General features: G+C 39.8%; 1 protein-coding gene across 3 annotated transcripts in view; it reads right to left on the reverse strand.

Moving 5' to 3' along the window:
* mmp17a (matrix metallopeptidase 17a) overlaps positions 1 to 21,793 on the reverse strand; it is a 140,271-nt gene that overhangs the window by 41,119 nt on the left and 77,359 nt on the right. For all 3 annotated transcript variants that reach the window (XM_048166210.1, XM_048166209.1, XM_048166208.1), the window contains 2 exons: positions 10,984 to 11,116; positions 10,621 to 10,756 (listed from right to left, as the gene is read on the reverse strand). In XM_048166210.1, the coding sequence (XP_048022167.1) occupies positions 10,621 to 10,756; positions 10,984 to 11,116 (269 nt within the window). The remainder of the gene's footprint in view (positions 1 to 10,620; positions 10,757 to 10,983; positions 11,117 to 21,793) is intronic.

The raw sequence follows: 21,793 nt of genomic DNA on the forward strand, positions 1-21,793 counted from the left end.
TTATCATAAAGCCATTTCACTCTGCTCCCTACTAATCAGCTTGGGAAATCAACCCCAAAGACACACAACGTGAGTCTGGGGGGAAAACACATTGTCTTCAAAGCAATCACTCCTAATCTATTTGGGTAATTAATGAGAGTGTTAACGAGCAGACGGTGGCCCTAGAGTACGGTGAGGGTCTAATGTGGAGTGATGGAGTCGTGATGAGGGTCCGTCTCCACTTGTGACTGATGGTCCATGTGCTCTGAATACATATGTAGACAGCTAGACCTCTGAACCTGTGTTCTTACTTATCAATCATTTATTCATCAGCGTCCACTGAGAGGCCATCCAACTGTCTGGACCAGTATACTGTCGGAAAAATAGAAAAAAAGAGTAATACTTTGTGCAGAGAAACTTATTTAAACATGTTTTGATGCCTGTCTAAGCCTTAAAGTGACAGTTCACCCAAAAAAGTATGATGTGTATGACTTTCTTTTGTGGAACAAAAGATATTTTAAAGAATAAAATAAAATGAGTCCACAGGATTCATACAGTCCAATTCAAGAGCATCAAAGGTTAGTCATTATTCAAAAACCAGTATACAAGTATACAAACCAGTCTGATTCATGAATGAATCATTTAGTCTGATTGATTCTGCTCAAAAGAATGATTCATTGATTCAGTTCTTAAGTTCAACTCAATGCTTCGGTCGTTGTTTGGGAAAAAGCCACATGAAAATTCACTAAATATCCTTTTGTTGCCAACAGACATGACAGTGAGCAAAAAGTATTTAATAGTTAGTCAGAATATAATCTTTCACACTGAACGTGAAATTTGGCGCGAATTTCCACCGCAATTCCGTTCTTGAATCGGAACAGTAGATCCCTATAGAGCATTTCACACTGGGTGCGAACATTCGCGGCGCAAAAAAGCGAGGATTTTTTTTTCCGATCCATGTGTCGATTTTTCCCCCCATCGCTCTGCGACAAAAAAGGGCCATCCAATTAGATTTGAGCTTTAGATCACGTGCCCGGAGCAGCTGCGGTTGCACAGAATGGCGAGAGTGGTGGCGCTGTTTCAAAAACTAGTGTAAACAAACACCAAAGAAGAGTATCCAGGAGGAGATTATTATTGGTATCTGAGAACAGATTTATTCTCACATGTTCTTTATACAGAATATCATATCTTGCCATTTTCCACTGAATTATGAGATCACTGTTCGTTTTTTTCCATGTGCGTGAGTCTTATGATTATGATGATATGTTTTCTGTGTGTTTTTTATGCAGCTCATGGTATTTTTATAACAATAAAGGATGTTTATGACAAATGATAAGCAGATTTAGTGCTCAGTCCATTATAAAACACAAAGAATGTGTCTGCCCATTATCGAATCAAAACCCACTTTAGATCATAATCAGAGGTTATTACAATAACTCGATGATGGTTTAAAGAGCGTTTTGAGCAAAAACAGTAATAATCATATAAATTTTGAAATGTAGCTTGATGCTAATTGTACCTCTAATTATATTTAAGATGTATTCTTGTAAGCATTACAAGACTGAAGTACCAAACTTTATTTATCTTAATTTAACACTGTATATTACGCAGCAGACGATGTTAAAGCCATATACGAGACACATATACGAGGACAAATGCATTGCTGTTCGGCGCCACCTAGCGTGCAGACATGAATTAGCAGAAGATGATCAGTCGTTTTCGCGTTCGGTGTGAAAGGTTTCATTTTTGCGTCACGTTCATTGTGAAAGGGCCTTAAAATGAGTTTTTCTTGTTTTACATTAAATGTAATAAAATGTATTCTAATTGAGGTTCATGCTTAAAACAAGAAAAAAAAAATGGAATGTGCTAACAATTTATTATTCTTTTTGTAAATTAATAAAGTAAATTAATATTTAAGGATGTTTAGATATTTTTACAGACAAAAATATTGTTTTAGAAGTTTTTTTCCCTTAAGAATCTTGATTCGTACAAGGAGGCCAAAACCTGTCAGCCTGCGCTGATCAAAAACTCGGAGTTTTATGCTGTCTGTACATTTGTGTGTTATCGATTCTTCCCTTGCCCAAGCCCATTTTAAAAGATCTCTCCTCACACAAACCTGTATGACGGTGCAGTGCAATAATCACTCAGAATCCATCATAGTCCCTTCTCCATTCCTGTCCATCTGTCTCTTTCCATACAGCCCTTTTCAATTGCCCTGGACAGGCTTTTTATCAGTGCTTCTATACAGGCTTTATTACAGCGATTGGCTCCTCAGCTGGTGTATAGGCACGCCTCTGTCGCTACAACTGAACCAGGGTGCAAAGCTCCTGACATGCATTGTACAAGAACTGATAGAGTTCTCCCAGCTCAGTTATAGGAGTCATTTCACCCCAGCCAGCACTGGGCGGCTCTGAGGAGGTCACCTGGCTGGGTCAGCCCGAACTCATCAACACCGAGAAGGTAGGTTAAAGCAAAAATTAAGGTCACACAAAAATAACCAAACTGCTGAGGGAGACAGAATGAGGAAATTGAGGAAGCACAGATATCAAACTGCAAAATGTATTGGTATATTCAATTCTGTTTGACTCCAAAAGAAAAATACATTTGAATAGACACAATGTTGCTTCCAAACATCTCATTCTTAAACTACAACTAAACATTAAAATGACTTAGAAGTGCTTGGAAGTATTTTCAAATGTCAATAGGTAAAAATGAGATTATAAATGCTAAGAATGTTGCAACAGATGTCTGTCTCCATCTGTATCTCTGAACACTCAGTGTATGAAGTTTCAAGCACTATGAGTCATACACATCACATACAATTATCCTCAAAGGGCAGCATTAGAGTGTTGTGTAATATAGCACTTTTATTCGCTAAAACATTGAAATGTAGTGATTTTTAAAATATTGTTTAGCTAAATAGCTATATATTATAATTTATTGATAAACATCATTGCTGCATTTCTGAAGGATTTTTAGGGGATGCCGCGCTTCCTGTGTAGTCTTAAAGTAATCGCCAGTGGTCAAACTCTCAAATGACCCAGCTGAGTCAGAAAGCCAAACATTTATTAAGCTGCATGTCTTTGAGGTCAGATGTCTTGTGCAATTTATTCCAGACCATCTGGATGTATGTGTTGAAGATGCTCGCAACTCATCTGAATGGGTTTATCAGCTCTAGAATATCGGAAATGTCTTTGGATTTGATAGTTCACTTCCAAATCTGTATTTTCTTTCTTCTGTGGAACACAGAAGGAGATGTTAAACTACTGTATATAATTTACATTTATGCATTTGGCAGATGCTTTTATCCAAAATGACTTATATATTGCATTCAAGGTATCCTGTGTTTTATATTATATAATAATTACAAATGGGTAGGTTAGTGGGTAGGGGTTGGGTTATGTGCTCAAACATGTCCAAATAGTGTAAAAAAATAAATAAATAAATAAAATGTATGTAAATGAAAATTGGCTGATTAAATTGGCTGATGGCTGATTAAATTGAAAATCATGATCCAACATGTCAATTTTACCCCAATATATAATTTCATCATGATAAAATTTCCATGCCTATTGCATCTGTGTATTGACTTTAAAGGTTATTCAATGAAAGCAATCAAGAAAAATAACACTAAAGGGGTACCCTGTGCGTTAAAAAGTGATGCCGACGGGTCCTGACTCCTGAGTTTGGAGAGAGAATGAGTTGCACTCACTCTAAAGTCTATTTATTTATGTATTTATTTATGCATGCCATTTTTTTGCCAACTTTGTTTTAATAGGAACTCGAAAGAAAACAGCACTCATCAATCTATTTCATGAGGTATTTAAATGTCAGGAAATTACCTCCACCATACTGAAGCCATTCAGGTGAAGACATCTCCAAGCATCTACACACAAAACACATCCTGATGATCTGGAAAAAATTCTTAAAGGGGTCATGAACTGTGTTGTTTTATTGTTTTATATTGTTTCCTGGGATGCACTTATAATGTTAGTATGATTTTTAAAATTGTCATAATTTAGAAATAAAAGGCATTATTCCTATCCTGATTTTAGCCCTCTTATTTGAACACTCTGATTTAAAGGGGACCTATTATGCCCCATTTTACAAGATGTAAAATAAGTCTCTGATGTCCCCAGAGTGTGTGTGAAGTTTTAGCTTAAAATACCCAACAGATAATTTTTATAGCATGTTAAAATTGCCACTTTTGGGGGTTGAGCAAAAACGTACTCGGTTACTAACGTAACCTCGGTTCCCTGAGATACGGAACGAGTACTGCGTATGGGGAAAGGTCTCCCTTTTTCCCCGCTGCTGAAGCCTTTTTCAATAACGCAGTGTAACTGCATCGTCATTGGTTCACTCGTAGACAAGTTGTTGAACCAATGACGGTGCGGCATAGCTGCGCGACCTATGGCGACAAAGCGCGCGAATATTCCCGCCGAAATGGGCGGGGTTAGGGGCTATATAAGCAGGCGTTTCGCCATAGGATTTCAGTGTAATCGACTGAAGCGACGACCCTGAAGCCACAGCCTCGTGGCACGGCAAGTGACGCAGTACTCGTTCCGTATCTCAGGGAACCGAGGTTACGTTAGTAACCGAGTACGTTCCCTTTCGATACTTCACTCGTACTGTGTATGGGGAACGAATTCAACCACGCCGTGCCACGGCTGGGAACGATACAGCCTGATATTGGACACATGGGAGTGGGTCCAAAAGACAAGCAAGAAGGCAAAGCCTTAATCGAACCCTAGTTACACTTAAGGAAATAATTCCTGGGGTTGTGTGAGGCGGAACTCGCCAGAGGCCGCTTAATCACACTGAAAGAACCCGAGCTTGCAAGGTCGGGACATCGAGATGATAGAATCTGACAAAAGTGGACGGCGAAGACCAGCCGGCCGCCTCACAGATGTCTTGAATGGAAACTCCGTTGGACCAAGCCCACGAGGAAGCCATTCCTCTAGTGGAGTGGGCCCTGACTCCTATGGGGCAGTCTGCACCCAGTGAGGAGTAGCACAGGTTAATAGCGTCCACTATCCAACGGGAAAGGCGCTGTTTTGAGACCGGAGACCCTTTGGTGCGGCCACCAAAACAAACAAAGAGCTGATCCGACTGCCTGAAAGGCTGCGATCGCTCCACATAGGTCCTCAATGCCCTGACTGGGCAGAGTAGCTCTAGCTCTCGTTCATCCGCCGAGGGAGGAAGAGCAGAAAGCGAGATGACCTGAGCTCTAAACGGGGTTGAGAGCACCTTAGGAACGTAGCCATGCCTAGGTTTCAGAACGACCTTCGAGTCTCCAGGCCCAAATTCAAGGCATGCAGGGCTCACAGAGAGGGCCTGCAAATCGCCAACGCGCTTAACCGATGCCAGTGCTAACAGCAGAGCGGTTTTTAGCGTTAGGGGCCTGAGATCGGCTGAACCCATTGGCTCAAAGGGGGCTCAATTTAAGGCCCTGAGGACCAACGAGAGGTCCCAAGTGGGAACGGTGAGGGGGCGAGGAGGATTCAATCGCCTAGCACCCCTCAGGAAACGGATTATAAGGCCGTTACGTCCCACTGATTGGCCAGCAATGGGAGCATGGAACGCCGCAATGGCTGCTACGTAAACCTTAAGAGTAGAAGGGGTGCGCCCCATTTCCAAGCGTTCTTGGAGGAAAGACAGTATGAAGGATACGTCACTCTCCACAGGGTCTATGTTGCGTGAGGAACACCAATCAACAAAGACAGACCATTTCTGGTCATAGAGGCGTCTCGTGGACGGGGCTCTAGCCTGAGAAATGGTATTTAGGACGTCCCCGGGGAGGCTGGTCAGCTCCCATAGAGGGACCAGAGGTGCAGAGCCCAAAGCTCCGGCTGTGGGTGCCAGATCGTTCTGTTTGCCTGAGAGAGGAGGTCCCGTCTCACGGGGCTCTCAGGGAGAGCTTGAACAGCTCCGAGGACCAAACTTGGTTCCTCCAGAGCGGGGCCACCAGAAGGACTCTGTGTTGGTCTTCTCTGATGCGCCTGATGACCTGAGGGATCAGTGCGATCGGAGGGAAGGCGTAAAGGAGCGTGCTGGGCCATGTATGGGCCAGAGCATCGACTTCCTTCGAGAAAAATGTTGGGCAATGAGAGTTGTCTTCTGAGGCGAAGAGGTCTATTTCTGCCCTCCCGAAGAACTCCCAAATCTTGAGGACCACTTGGGGGTGGAGCATCCACTCGTCGGAGGGGATGTTGCTCCGTGACAACATGTCTGCGCCCAGATTGTTCCTGCCAGGAACATGAGTCGCTCTGAGCGACTGAAGCCTCGGAAGAGCCCATTCCAGAAGACGTTTCGCCAGAGCGCATAAGCGGCTGGACGAGAGACCGCCCTGGTGGTTTAAATATGACACCACCGGGGAGGCGGAAGCCATCAGCCCTAGTAGCCTCTGGAAAAACTTCAGAGGGAGACAGGCTTTGTTCTTGATTGAGGCCGTGAGCTGCTGAATCGTTAGAGCACGCTCCGGCGAGACTACTGCCGTCATGCGGACTGAGTCGAAAACTGCCCCTAGAAACGAGATTCGCTGGGTGGGGCACAGCGAGCTCTTGGCTAAGTTGACCCTGAGACCCAGACATTGTAAATGGCTGAGGAGCACGGATCTGTGGTGTTCCAGCTCGGCTCACGAACGGGCTAGAATGAGCCAGTCATCGAGATAATTCAGGACCCGGATTCCCATTTGCCTCAGAGGGGAAAGCGCCGCGTCCATGCACTTGGTGAAAGTGCGAGGAGCCAGAGACAGCCCGAAGGGCATGACCGTATATTGGTACGCCACTCCCTCGTATGCGAATCTCAAGAATCGTCTGTGACGGGGGGCTATCTGAATGTGAAAATACGCATCCTTCAGGTCCAGCGAGCAGAACCAGTCCTCGGGGCAAATGTGCGCGAGGATCTGTTTCAGCGTCAGCATTTTGAACTTCCGTCTCATGAGGGAGTGATTCAAAAGTCTGAGGTCTAGAATGGGTCTGAGACCACCATCCTTCTTGGGGACCAGAAAGTAGCGTCTGTAAAAGCCTGACTCGCTCTCTGTCGAGGAAACTATTTCCACAGCTCCCTTTCTTAGCAACGTCATAACTTCGGCTCGGAGGACATGAGCGTCGTCCGGATTGACCGAGGTTTGAAGCACCCCGCCGAAGCGAGGGGGCCGTCGTGCAAACTGGAGCGAGTAGCCCTGGGTTACGATCCCCATAACCCATTCTGACACATCGGGGATGGCCTGCCAGGCCTCGGCCCGAGTGGCAAGGGGTTGAATGATATCGGGTGACAGACCGCCGTTGAGGGGGTCGTACACCGAGAGGGGTGGAAGAGGAAATTTGCTCTTTTTTAGATGAGGTGAAATATTGTTCGCCGTGAAAACGGCGTTTGGAGTGGGCGCAACAGGTGTGGGCCCGGCTATCACTTGGAGCATGTTTCCCACGCCCGGAATTAAACGAGGCGGAGGGGAAATTACTCGTGGGAGCTTTGGGGGCTGTCCGGTCGCAACGGGACGATCCCCCATCCTCTTCCTTCCTGACGAATCAGGACGACTTCGGAGGCACCGGGTCCAGCACAATCTTGGGCCGGGCAGTAAGGCGCTCGGTGAAGCCGTCCACTGCAGGCCCGAAGAGACCAGAGGGAGAGACCGGGGCGTCTAAGAAGGCCGTCTTATCCAGGTCCTTGATCTCCGTTAGGTTGAGCCACAGGTGGCGCTCCAACACTACCAGGCTGGCCATGGAACGCCCGATGGCCTGGGCCGTAGCCTTCGTGGCTCGCAGGGCAAGGTCGGTGGCGCTGCGAAGGTCCTTGAAAGCCGGCGCGTCAATTCCAGACTCGTCCAGCGAGCGGAGGAGTTTGGCCTGAAAGACCTGAAATATGGCCATTGTGTGGAGCGCGGAGGCAGCCTGGCCCGCCGAGGTGTAAGCCCGTCCAGCCAAAGTAGAGGTGGTCCGACAGGGCTTGGAAGGAAGGGCCCTCTTGGTCTTCCATCCCACAGCCGCGGGAGGGCAGAGGTGAGCAGCCACCGCTTCGTCTAGGGGTGGCAGGTGCTCGTATCCCTTCTCTTCGGCGCCGTCGACGGCGGTGAGGGCGGAGCGGTGCGTTGTGTGAAGGCGGGCGGAATACGGAGCGCGCCACGACTTCGTGAGCTCCTCGTGGACCTCAGGAAAAAAGGGCGCTGAGCGCGAGGTGCTTGGCGGCGGCCTGGCAGGAACCACTCGTCCAGGCGGCTGCGAGATGGCTCCTCTGGAGGGGCCCACTCGAGGTCCAGCTCTTCCACGGCTCTGGACAGGATGCGGAAAAGCTCGGCATCCATGCCCTGGCCGTGCTCAATGGGCTCAGCGCAGGGAACTGAGACTCATGCACTCGCAGTGCGGGCATGAGTCTCCAGCAAGCGCGCCGTCCGCATGGGGCTTGCCCAGGCAGGCGACACACTCGCTGTGACCGTCGCTATCGTGCAGGGGGGCCCTGCACGTAGCACATGAGTGACGGGGCATCGTGAGACGCCGGTGCCGTGAAAACGGCAGTTGGGTGGCTCTTTGTAGAGCGGCGAGGGCCGCGGAAGCTCTTAGAAGCGGTGAAAACCGCTGAAATCGTCCCCTTTAAGTGGCGTGTCTGCTGTGAGACTTCAGTGTAAACGCCCACTGCTGTGATTGGCTATTATCTTTGCATGTGAAATAGCTAAGTATTACTCTCTTGAAAACTTTTAGCATGTTTTTACTATTACAGCTCTCAAGGTTAACTAATCGTGAAAAGTGTTGATTACATTTAGATCTATGGCATTATATTTAGATTGTGGCGTGAAAGGTTGCAGTGATGAACACTGTGTAGCCGATGTCATTGAGCGCATGAAAGCAGTGATCTTGTCATTGCAACTCGAATTTCTGCACACTAACGAATGCTTTCATCATAATTAACAGTGCAAATGCAATGTAACTATAAGATTCGTTGAATAAAACAGGAGTTTTGGCACGAGTCCAGAACTCAGTCACTGATGATCTCGTGCTGTTTGATTGACAGCTACAGCTCATGCTTTCTATATATAATTTAATCACTGTTTAAACAGATTTTCATCCTACTAATAGAAACAACATGAAGTTGACCTTTTAGTCACTGGTTTGATTTACTAACACATAGACAAAGAACATCTGACTTTACATGAAACATTACATATCAGATCAGGTATTAGAATTAACACAGTTACTTACATGTTGTTGCATTACTGTCGAGTCCATTTCATAAAAGTCTGTTTGCAAAGCTTTCGCCGAAATGTGACTGATTTACCAAAGAATCCACAGTGAATACTGAATATAAAAATAAACATTATTGAAAATTAAAAAAAATTCACATTGTTGAAAATTAATAACCATATTCCTAGCATTAGGATCCTTTGAAAGTATATGTTATTTTTAGTCCTGTATCACTCTTCTCTCCTCATCATCTCACTAACACGCCAGTGGGTGGGGCTAATGGGACAAGTTGTTCGCTGGGTCTGGTGTCAATACAAGCTTTTTTTGGACTAACAGGGAAGTTTTCAGTTCTACAACTTACAGAATATTCTTATAGTAAGATGACCTCTTATATAATAAAAGCTCAAGGAAAAGTTGATTCCTCAATTCATGATCCCTTTAAATGTTCTTATCCGTGTGAGGATGAAGAAGTAGATACATTTATTATTGAAATGCTATATTGATCCTAAGGCAATATATTTTCCAGCACAGAGAATGTGCACAGAGACCTAATTTGCAGGGCATAAAATAACTCAAGTAACAAACATGCCTAAATATTGATGTTTTACCAATTAAAAAATAACAGGTATACCCTACAGGTAAGAATGTGTTGAGTGTAAGCCTGTGTGATTGACAACACGGAGAATGTGAGATCACAGTGGGCTTCTGTAATGAAAAACAGGAAAGAACATGGTATGAAACCCAAGACAAGTGTCTGTAAACAAAACCCAATACTACACACAACACGCTTCAAGAACAGACACATTCACATTGTAAATCTGTCTTCAAAATAGACAGCTTTGCGACTGGTGTTGAGGAGAGTTTCTGTGATTGAAATTGGAAAAGCTTGTGTTGAGGGATTTCTGACATTCTTCTGCAATACTCTACCTATAAGATGGGAATATAAGCCTAAGTTATCTTGCAATAAGATTTGAATGGCCAATATTATCTAGCTATAAAACCAAAATACAACCCAATATTTTTTAATTAATAAATCAGAGAAAAGCCAATATTTTCAAGACATAAAATCAGAATATAACCAAATAATTCCTAGCTATAAAATAAGAAAATAACCTAATATTTTCTAGCTAAGAAATCAAAATAAGCCAATATTTTTTAGCCCAAAAATGAAATAAAATAAAAAATACAATCCAATATTTTCTAGCTATAAAATCAGAATATAACTCGATAATGTCTAGTAATAAAATCCCCAATATTTTCTAACCCAATGTGTACAGAATTTTCAGCCTTGCCCAAGAACTCTCATTTCATTGCATCACTAAGTCTCTTTCCATCAGCTCTAACTATCACTGAGGCTTCAAGTCATGTATGTATAAATTCAAATATATTGAATGCATTTCTGGCATGTACAGCCGTCTGACAGGAATCACTCAGACAGTTTCAGACCCAAACATAGTGAATGTACCTCCAGGAAAGATGCCTCTTGTTCCACTTATTCTGAGGAGCTAGTGCTCGTTTTCGTCTGCCTGATGACATCTCCGGCTCTGACACATCTGGCAGCGAGCAGCGAGGGGTCTTCATTAAGCCCAAGGTTGCTTGGTCTGCAGGGAAACACATACATGCATAAATACAGACCCAGACACATGTGCAGCATGCAGATAGGGTGATGCTTTTTTGGTCCGTAGACTGCAAAAGAAAATCTGCCAGCTGCAATAAGCCAGATGAACATAAGACTACAAAAAAACTTAAAACATCCAAAAATGCAAGGAGAACAACCAAGGACAACATGGACCAGAGCTTTATTATGAAACTAAAAGAATGTACTAACCAAGCACTCCAGTTTCCTCCAGCCCTCCAAATCTTTGCATGGCTTTGATGGCTCTTGTCAGAGCTTCCTTGGTCTGTAGCTGTCCATTCACAGGATCAGAGGGTGGGAGATACCCAAACTTGCTCAGCCAATCCTGTGGTAGAAAGCAGGTGTTGTTGAAGCGCATTTTTGTAAAAATTTGTAGATGCTTGGTACATTATACATTTGCTTGATACATGATACAGATGCTTGAAAATGATATATTTCTGAAAACAAGCACTTTTCGTCAAATCTCTCATCGATTATGTATATTCTGACGTGATGGGGGCATGAACATGTACTGGGTTTAATTGGCTAAAATGTTTGCAGTTTCAGTTTGTTTTCTTTTATCACAATATCATAATTACGTTAGCAGACATTTCAAATAACAGATGTTGCTCTTTTTGTCATGTCTTCAGATGCAACTTCGAACATGAAAAACTGGCAATGTATTAAGAAATAGGTACCTTTTCAGTTTTTACTCCAATTAAAAACTTTCAGTTTTCTTGAGGAAAGTGTTTTCATTAATAATCACATCATATATATTTTCCTATGTCCTCCATTTTAACTTTCCATCCTGTCAGTCATTTATAAATCTCATTAACTTAACTAACAAAAATCAGTTAATTAATTACATCATTCAGAAAAAGCACAAACATAAATGTTGGAATGGATGTGATGAATTCTGTGATGTGATGTTTTGTGGTATTTAGTGTTTGTCTCACACTAAAACAAATAATAAAACTACAGAAATTGGTATGACATTATCAAAAACTTAAAGATAATATCCTTATGTTAGCTAACTGTCGATCAATAACTGAGCAATGGCTAAATACAAAGTTCTGTCATGAAACTCTAGATGGCACAGGGTCCTGCTTTATCAGTAGCCAATGAGCTCGCTGCTCAACCTTCAAATACTTGGTCAGCATTTGCTGAAGCAGTTTTCAGAAACCCTCCACCTTCCCCAGCTCCACCTGTATTGATCAGCTACAGGTAATTCATGTATGCCAGTGGTCGGCCCACCAGCAATAATATCTGGCCCGCGCCCGCAGCCAGATTATTTTGATAGCGGCTGGTTCTGAAATAGATCTGTCTGGAGAGCGCAGTTCATGGTTGCATAGCAACGACAGACGCCACAGGAGTGCAAGCGTTTTGGAAAGGAAAGATGCACAGCTGCGCTTTTTACGCATTTTTAGAAGCGACATGTGAACGGCCCCAAATATTATATTCTTTGCAAACACAGACAACTTTGTTGCAGATAAGATACACCAGCTTTGCATTCACAAAACCAGGTAGGATGAACGCATAGTTGTCTTTCCATTCTTTTTTGTATGCCATATTTTCGCTGTCAACTTTCTTCTTTAGACTCTTTGATAGTGCCATTTTCTCTCACCAGCTAGCTTAAATGTTAACATCATTCTGCACGATGTAATAGCATACCTCCAGCACGCAAACAATTAAAAAAATGGATTTAGTATGTGAGGATGCCAAGGAATAATTCTGAGTGTAAAAGTAGGCTACGTCAAATAATTATTACAATAAATAGGCTTCATTATGTAACAAGCAAATTAAAACGGTACTCATTTATTATTCACAATATGGAAATAAAACATAGCCTAGTTCGTTATGAGCATGATTTAAACATGCAATTAATGGGCTTATTCAAGTCCTCTTTTATTTTTTTGCTATTTTTATCCATTCCGCATCTCCACAAATGTGTGTTTTAGCAAGGAGGTCTATGTTGCAAGTTGGTGAATGAAGAAACTTGCTAGGTTATGTGTCACTACTCTGCTTTATTAAATTATCCAGTGTAAAACCCGGACACACAAATGTGGCTTTTTGTTAATGACCGTCCTACTACAGGATTTAACACAGAGTAACAGCTCACTACCAGTTACAAAAGACACTGTAACAGTCTATCACAGGCAATTCTAAGTTGCATTTTTCATCAATTAATTTAAATTATCCTTTGACTATATTCTGGCCTGCCATCTAGTGGCGAATTTTTTTTAGGCCCGATGCAAAACTTAAAGGATTAGTCCACTTTTAAATACACTTTTCCTGATAAATTTACTCACCCCCATGCCATCCAAGATGTTCATGTCTTTCTCTCTTCAGTCGAAAAGAAATGAAGGTTTTTGATGAAAACATTCCAGGATTACTGTCCTTACAGTGGATTTCAATGGCTACCAACAGGTTGAAGGTCAAAATTACAGTTTCAGTGCAGCTTCAAGGGCTTTAAACGATACCAGATGAGTAATAAGGGTCTTATCTAGCGAATCGATCGGTCATTTTCGAAAAAAATACAACCGTTTATGCTTTATAAACAAAATATCGCCTTGAATGTACTTTCCGCTTCCGCATTCTTCATAATGCTTACGCTGAATGTCCTACGCCTTCCCTATTCAAGTTATGGAAAAACACGAAACTGCCGCCGTGTTCATTCCGTAAGTAGAATAGAGAAGGCATAGAACATTCAGCATAAGCGTTATGAAGAATGCAGAAGCGGAAAGTACGTTCAAGGCGATATTCTGTTTATAAAGCATAAACGGTTGTATTTTTTTCGAAAATGACAGATCGATTCGCTAGATAAGACCCTTATTACTCATCTGGTATCGTTTAAAGCCCTTGAAGCTGCACTGAAACTGTAATTTTGACCTTCAATCTGTTGGTAGCCATTGAAATCCACTATAAGGAGAAAAATCCTGGAATGTTTTCCTCAAAAACCTTCATTTCTTTTCGACTGACGAAAGAAAGACATGAACATCTTGGATGACATGGGGGTGAGTAAATTTATCAGGAAAAGTGTATTTAAAAGTGGACTAATCCTTTAATTGCCGACCCCTGATGTATGCTATATTGCACATCAGCAGCATTATCATCTTGCTCACAACAGCGTGTTGTGTATAAGACCAAACATATCATCATTGTCATATTCATTACCATGCCAAACACATGACTGAATTTTTTATTTTTATTCCCATCCTATATATTTTTTAACCACTGTGTAAATAAATAGATTGTAATTAATAAAGTGTATGAGCTTGACCAGAATCTATTTCTAAAAGTTTGGCTAAATTAAAAATAATTACAAAATCTAAATAATAATATCTAAATATTAATAAATATAAATAATCTAAAATTACACATATCTTATTAAATATATAAATGTATTAAATATTTAAAACACAACCATATTTATTTTGTTTTATTAAAAAAAAAAAAAGGTATTTGTAAAAAGCCATATTGATCAGTCACTAATAAATAATTTAGGGCCCCCTCCATGTCAACAGCGATTGATCAAACCTCATGAAATCACTACCACAGATTCTAAAGAGACAATCACCATCTCTCACAAGCACCCACTCACTTTTAGTTGACTCAACTCTGCAGCTCATCTGCTTGACATTGATGACTATTGCGATCGTGCTGAATGACTATTAACAAGCATCGATTTGAGTTGAAAATTCAGGGTAATATTAAAGATTCTGACACACTCAAGCCTGTTTTTTTCTCCATTATTGTGCATTAAGCCAGGCTATGTTGAATTTTAATGGTGTTTGGTCAGTCAGATCAATAACTGGGTCTATCTCCTCATAATTCAAATGATTCCATTAGAAAAGTTGTTTTGTGCCAGCGCAGCAAACTCAGCAGAGCATGGAGACGTCCCAGCTGCACATCAGCTCAGGCCTACGGGCAAACTGTTTGCGTATGGATTTAATTTCATATAGTATTGTGCTAAAACACAACGCCGGTGTAATACGGTTCATTAAAATGTATGATCTCTTAAAGGATTCTCGCTTGATTAATCATGCCACCTTTATCGTTTAGAAAAAAAAAACATTATGATTTACATTAATTATAGGAGTAAAAGAGAGTGATTAAAAACATCAAAGCTGGCCAACTTAAGGCATTGATGACGTGGGCTTTTCCTTTAAGTGCCAATAAAAGAATGAGGACGTGCTGTGAGTGGACAGACCAAGGTCTTTCAGAACACAAACAAACCACTCCATCTCAGTGTAACAAATGATGACACTGACAAGCAAAAGAACTAGAACATCAGGTACAAGAGCGTAAAACACCATCAATATTGCATTTATACTCTGAATAACCGAAGAGTTGAAAAGTTCACTTCTTGAAGCTAAACTTTGCAAAGCTCCACACTTGAGTTCTAGCACGTTTCCTTGTAACAAGGTTAGAGAGAAGTTAAGAATTTGGAATCACTTCAAAGTATGAGTCAGAAGAATAAAAGAAGTGTCTAAGGGACATGCAGATGAGTGGGTCAACTAACCAAAGGATCTGACTTAAAGCAATAGATTCAATTTACTCACAAGCATTTTGTTCCAAACCATCTGACTGTCTTTGCTTGAACACAAAAGATGTTTTGAAGAATGTTTGCACAGCTCTTTTTTTTTTTTTTTGCTGCGAATATTGTGTTCTTGATGTTGCTCAAAAATAAATAAATAAATAAAAAGCACCATAAAAACTGGTTCATATGTCAATTTTAGACAGTTTAGTGGAGCTAGAGAGTTATACAATAATTGTATTTAAAAAACAGTGTGAAGTCTGACAAATATCTCCTTTTGAGTTTAATAAAAAAAGAAAATCATACAGGTTTGGAACAGCAAAAGAGAGTAATTTTAATATTTTAAAAATTTAATTAAATTCCAATAGGTACACTCTAGACCCAATAATATTTTAATAAAATAGGTACACTATTGACAAAAAATATTTTAATAAAATAAAATAGGTACACTATAGACTAAATAATATCTGAATAAATAAAAAAGTACATTGGAGACCAAAAATATTTTAATAAAATAAAATAAGATAAAATAAAACTAAATAAAATAGGTAGACCATATAGACTAAATAATATTTTAATTAAATAAAATAGGTAATGGTGTAGACTAAATATTAATTATCAAATAAAATAAAATTAGATTCAATTAAATAAAAATATAACACAATTATATCCAACAATACAGTAGGTTTCCTAAAATTTGAGCTAACAGGGACTGATGGACAATCCCAATCCTGCTATCCAAATATAAACATTATAAAAAATTTGGACATGAAACCATATTTTACAGAATGTGATTTTGTAAATGATATGTTTTTTTCTAATAAATCACAAAAGAAAACAAAAGATATCACCCACAGCTTAAAAGTGCTGTACAAGACTATATTAACAAATTGTCATTATGTGAGTTGATAAATCATGGTCCTCTTCAGCTATATGGCACTATGCTGTGCTGACTGCTGCCTACTCCTTTTCCCTCCTCGCTGCCAGCTGACATAATTTGTGTGTTGACACACTGTCCAGCTGTGTAAAAGTGTGGAGAAGAGGATAACTCTCTTTGTGTGAGCTCTTTTCCCGCTGGCTAAATATTGATGCATGACGAGCCACTGTGTGTACTCAGTATCTCATATATCTCCTATGCATACACACACAAACATATACAAACTCAAGTCAAGTACCAACACAGATTAGGACAACTTGCTGTGTGATCATTAAGGGGGCATCCAAATATTACTAGTATTAATGTTAATCTTGTGTTAGAACATATCAGCAGTGTTACTATAATTATCTTCATGCTAAAATCATCAGATAGTAGGGGAGACTGGTTGCAATAACATTTTTTATTAATTTGTTACACACAAACTACTACAAATCTACCTGCCGTCATATGTGCCAATTTAATAATTAGGGTTGCACAACAAATATCGGTACCATGTCTGTTATCAGCAAATATAAGATATATATTTTTTTTATTTACATTTTGATTACCTCTGCCATCATCTAACACTCACTTAAAGTTAATCTTTAAAAGAAAATGAATCCTTTAATAATACTGTTTAATTCAGCAAATCTCAAAATGAATATCCATTTTCCATACGGTACCTTAATAATAATGACTAAATTCACTTTAGGGCTATTCATACTGTGCTTAACCCCAGGTTATCGTCGTTCTAAACACTGCTTTTAACCCTGGGTAAAGGAGCGCTTTCACACTTGTAATTTAGAAATTAGATTAGCACAGCTTTTTACCCGGGGTTAGCACTGCTTTTGCGGTGTTAACCCTGCATTGCGGTGCCAAACTTGTACAATGTGAAATGATGCGATGTTAGAATGTTACAGCTAGACGCTTAGCAACAGACAACCAATCGCGTATTTGCCTGTTTTGGATGGTCACAGAAATACTGCGCATTGTATACAAACAGTAAATTCAGTGTTTGAAAGGAAAAATGTCAAATGCTGACAGAAAATGTGATTTGAGTGAAGAAGAGACAGTTTCATTCTTAACTTTATAGTCCGAAATGTCCATTTGGTATAAAATTTGATGATACAGTCGGCAATACAAGGATGCGCAACGCTAGAGCTATGTAAACAGGTTGCGTTTATCCAATCAATGACACTGATACCGCAAATATGCAAATAAGAAAGTTAACCCAGGGTTTAGGAATGTACAGTGTGAAACATAAGCTAGTTATGAATACCCAGGATTAATTGTTAACCCCAGGAAAATTATAAGCAGTGTGAAACATGAAGCAAGATAACCCAGGATTTCATTTACCCGGGGTTTAAAATGACCCAGGGTTAACTATTTCAAGTGTGAAAAGCTCTTTTTAGTATTTACCTTTAAAATGATTTATTTTATCATTTTATTTTTAGTTTATTAAAGCAACATATTTTATAGGCCTATATAATTTTATCACCCAGAATGTTCATATTAGTACAATCCTTACAAATAATATAAATAAAATGTTCATAAAGAACGGCTAGTTGATAAGGCGTGATTTAAAGGTGCAGTGTGTACATTTTAGTGGCATCTAGCGGTAAGGTTGCAAACTGCAACTAACGACGCACACCCCTCGCAACCATCCCTTTCGGAGAACCTATGGTTGCCGTCATGTCGCCTGAGAGAGCAGAGAGTAGCTTGTGTGAAGCAATGAGGTTTCTTCTTACTTCTAACAAAGAATGGTCTCTGCTTCTAATAAACCAGATGACTACTACTATTACTACTACTACTTTATGCGTATTCAACTTAGTGACGACGCAAGCTGCCTCTAAAAACACAAACGATTTAGAAGAAGAACAACATAGTGACGAAACACGCTCCGCGGAGTGTTTGTCCGTTTAGGGTTGCTGTAGAAACATGGCGACTTGACATGGATTGGGACCCACAGTGTATGTGATAGAAATGGCTCATTCTAAGGTAATAAAAACATACCAGTTCATTATGTAAGGTCTTTATGTACCACTGAAAACATAATTATGTATATTATATTGCATTTCTGTCAATAGATCCTCACAAATTTTACACTTTGCACCTTAAGCTTCAGAACCATTTTGGGGATTTCCGCCTGGATTTGGTCTACCCAAATTAAAAAGCTTCATATACCCACATAAAGTGCTCTAAATACAAAATTTTGGTGTCATTTTAGAGGAAACCCTTTGAAGTTAGATAAAACACTGCTGAAAGTGATAAAAATGATAGTATTTGTTATCTGTGCTGTAATAAAGCCCCTAAAAAAGAGGCACTTTTTGATTTTTTGCTCTTTTTTATTTACAGTAATATAATTTTTTACAATAATATTACTGTCAAAAACACCTAAATGTATAAAAAAAAGCAGAACAGCAAATAATTCACAATTTTATTGAGCATGAAAATAATAAACACTAAAAATTATATTAAATCTAACTCTAACTTCATGGCATTGAAGCTCAAATCCAGAATTATCAGCCTGCACACTGGTGAAGAAAGAAGTTCTGTCATATGTTATTTATTTACTTTTTCTGCTGTTTTAGGTTTTTGCCATAGTATCGTTTAAGTATCGGTATCGTGATATTTAAGTTGGGTATCGTATCGAAGTCAAAATTTTGGTATCGTGACAACACTAATGTATATATATCTGGTTGTTTCCTCTACATGTCAGCAAACAATGGAAAAAAGAATTCTGTCTCTATCATGTTGTATGCAAAAGTTATTCAAATGCACCTGAAGGGAAGAATATTACTTTTTTATGCAATTTCCGCTTCATGTAATTTCCGCCTACTAAAATGTAAAGTCTTTCCATACCCATATACATTGGTATAAATGCAATATCCCAGTTTCATTTTACAGAAAACCCTTTGAAATGACATAAAACACTGCTGAAAGTGATATATATTATAGTATATGTTGTCTATTTGTAGCTGTTTGTGGCTGATTGAAGCAGTCATTGGAGTTGGAATGTGACGCTTGTCTTTTTTCATAATGAGTGACATTAATTCACTGCGTGATTCTTTGAACTATGATTGTCACACAATGAAATAAACCACATGTGCAAATTCCTTAGAACGAGAGCTTTCTTGTGATATATAACTTGACTGTTTTCTGAAAAATATATAAAATACATTCGCGAAGAAAATTTTCTTCGCAATCGCTTTGCGAAAATTCGTAACTGTGACCAATGCATATGAAAGCTTAATTATATGGTATTCTTAGATTCTAAGCTTTCAAATGATACCAAATATGGGGTGATACCATATAGGGAAGCCTTTAAAATTTATGTGTGAACATTATAATGTAGTTTTCAAACCCGTATACGGGTTGGTGGAGTTGAAGAGAAATAGCGGTTGGGGGCAATTATGATTAATTCACTGCATCTTAATACAGAGAACACTTCAATGTAATGTCATTGCTTTAACATTTGATATAACTGAATAGGTTTTCCTTTCATGTGGTAGTTATTCTTTAAGCTGTCAGGTATAATATGTGTTTAAAGCAAAAGTAAAACCCACATTATCATTAACTGAAATGGGCTAAATCCTTAACTAACAATATTGCCATGTCAAGAACAGACACCTTAATGTCTTCAATAGCTTCAGCTTAATGAAATAATGTTCATCACATTTCATCTTCTCAATTCAGTCATACAATTTTGATATTACTCATACAACAATGTTACAATTGCACGTCACAGCCAAGACAAAATCCTATCCAGGATTATAGCTATAGCTAACAGTATATGCCATTCATGCTAATCTTCAACCAACAACCAAGAGACAAAATAGATATTAGAAGTTTGAACTCTCTATATCTCTCTCTCTACATGATATATAAATAATCTTTTCTTGCTTTTACTGGATACATAACAGGAGCTGATAGAGAGAAGGAGGTTAAGGTTTTCAGGAAATTACACTGGCCAGATTTGTCTGCACACGTATGCTATCAGCCAGGCCACTTTTCTGACAGAGCTCTCAAATTTAGAGAGGATTGTCATCTCACAACCTTTAATGGTTAGGGGCGACCTAAAAAGATGTCAGAGACTGTCTTTGCAGTCTGTACGGAAGCAGATTTTCCAAAAGATCAACTCAGCTAGGGTTACTGGCTCTGATCAAGTGCATTAGTGTGCTGTGAGGGGCCCGAACAGACGGACCAACCATGGCGGTCCGGAGGTGATGATGAGAGATTGAGTTTAACAGTGAAGGTCAGTGTTCAGTGGTGCTTAGAATCCTCAAACATGCTATCTATCTTACTATGGACCAGTGGAAAGCTAGTGGAAAAGTGAGGCTTCTCTTCACAAGAAATTCAGAAGCTCCCATGAATTGTTTAGCATAGGGAGGTGAGAATGGTCAAAGGGATATTAAACCTTCATAGAATACGAGTGGAGAATCGATAAACTCAGACAATGCTGTAAAAACCTGAAAATAAACTCCGGCGCATCTGTTTATGCTTTGAAGAGTGTACACGCACCAAGTGAGTCCCAGCTCGGTGTGTGTATCAAAGCCAGTGCCAGTCTCTTGGTTGCACAGAAGACTTTTACTACATAGATTTATAGCCCTGACCTTACCGCGTCAAACTCTGAGAATTCTCCCCAGTGTCCTACAGTCAATTCTGGCTCTATGTTCCTCCTCATAACCTATGAGGTGTCACGGATCATTATGCCACACCGAGAAAGGTTAACAGACTAATGTGCCGTCGAGAGGCTAATAGTCTGGGACGTCAGTCAGTGGCAATATGAATGAAAGGTCTTTTCACAAGGAAAGATTTCAATGAATGGTTAAAAGCTTGGAACAGGAAGAGCAAGTTTTTGGCATTATGTTTTACCTTAAATTAACAATTTAATGCATGAGATAAATTAGACATATTTAAAGCTTTTAGGCTAACGGTGTTAACACGTTTATTCAAAAAACTTATCGTATATAAAAACTTTTCAGAGAGAGACTTTGGAGATGACTGGAACCGAATGAAGCACACAAAAGGCACAGAACATCTGTTTATTAGTTTATTGGTGAAAGTAAATCCTCTTTATATGCATTTTTCTATTAATAATGCCTATACAGGATGTTTAAAGGCCCCCTGCAGTAAATAATCTAATCTTTGATAATCAAAATGACATATTTAAATGTTTTTTTCCTTCAAATTATTACAAACCTTAAAATAGCTCAAATGTAACTCTACAAAATTGCATGATTTATTATACCTGGAACCATGAATATGCAAATTAGTCCCCACCTCCACTCAATCACTCCAGCTCAGACTACCTGATCCACTCGGTCAACTGTAGTAAACGGCAATGGCAAGTGAATATTGGTTTTCAGCAGTGGCGTAACTTTGTTTTAAAAAGTGGGTGGGACAGGAATGTGTATTATTGTAATTGTAATATTACAATAATAATAATATGATATTAAAATTAATATGATAGTTTCTTCCTTACATCTGCTGTAATACAATATGTCTCGAGAGTATGTATATTAGTTAATAAATACGTGGATCCGGTGTTATAAATATATTGTCCTGAT

This window comes from Megalobrama amblycephala, linkage group LG18 (assembly GCF_018812025.1).
Source record: "Megalobrama amblycephala isolate DHTTF-2021 linkage group LG18, ASM1881202v1, whole genome shotgun sequence".
In the NCBI taxonomy this organism is placed as follows: Eukaryota; Metazoa; Chordata; class Actinopteri; order Cypriniformes; family Xenocyprididae; genus Megalobrama; species Megalobrama amblycephala.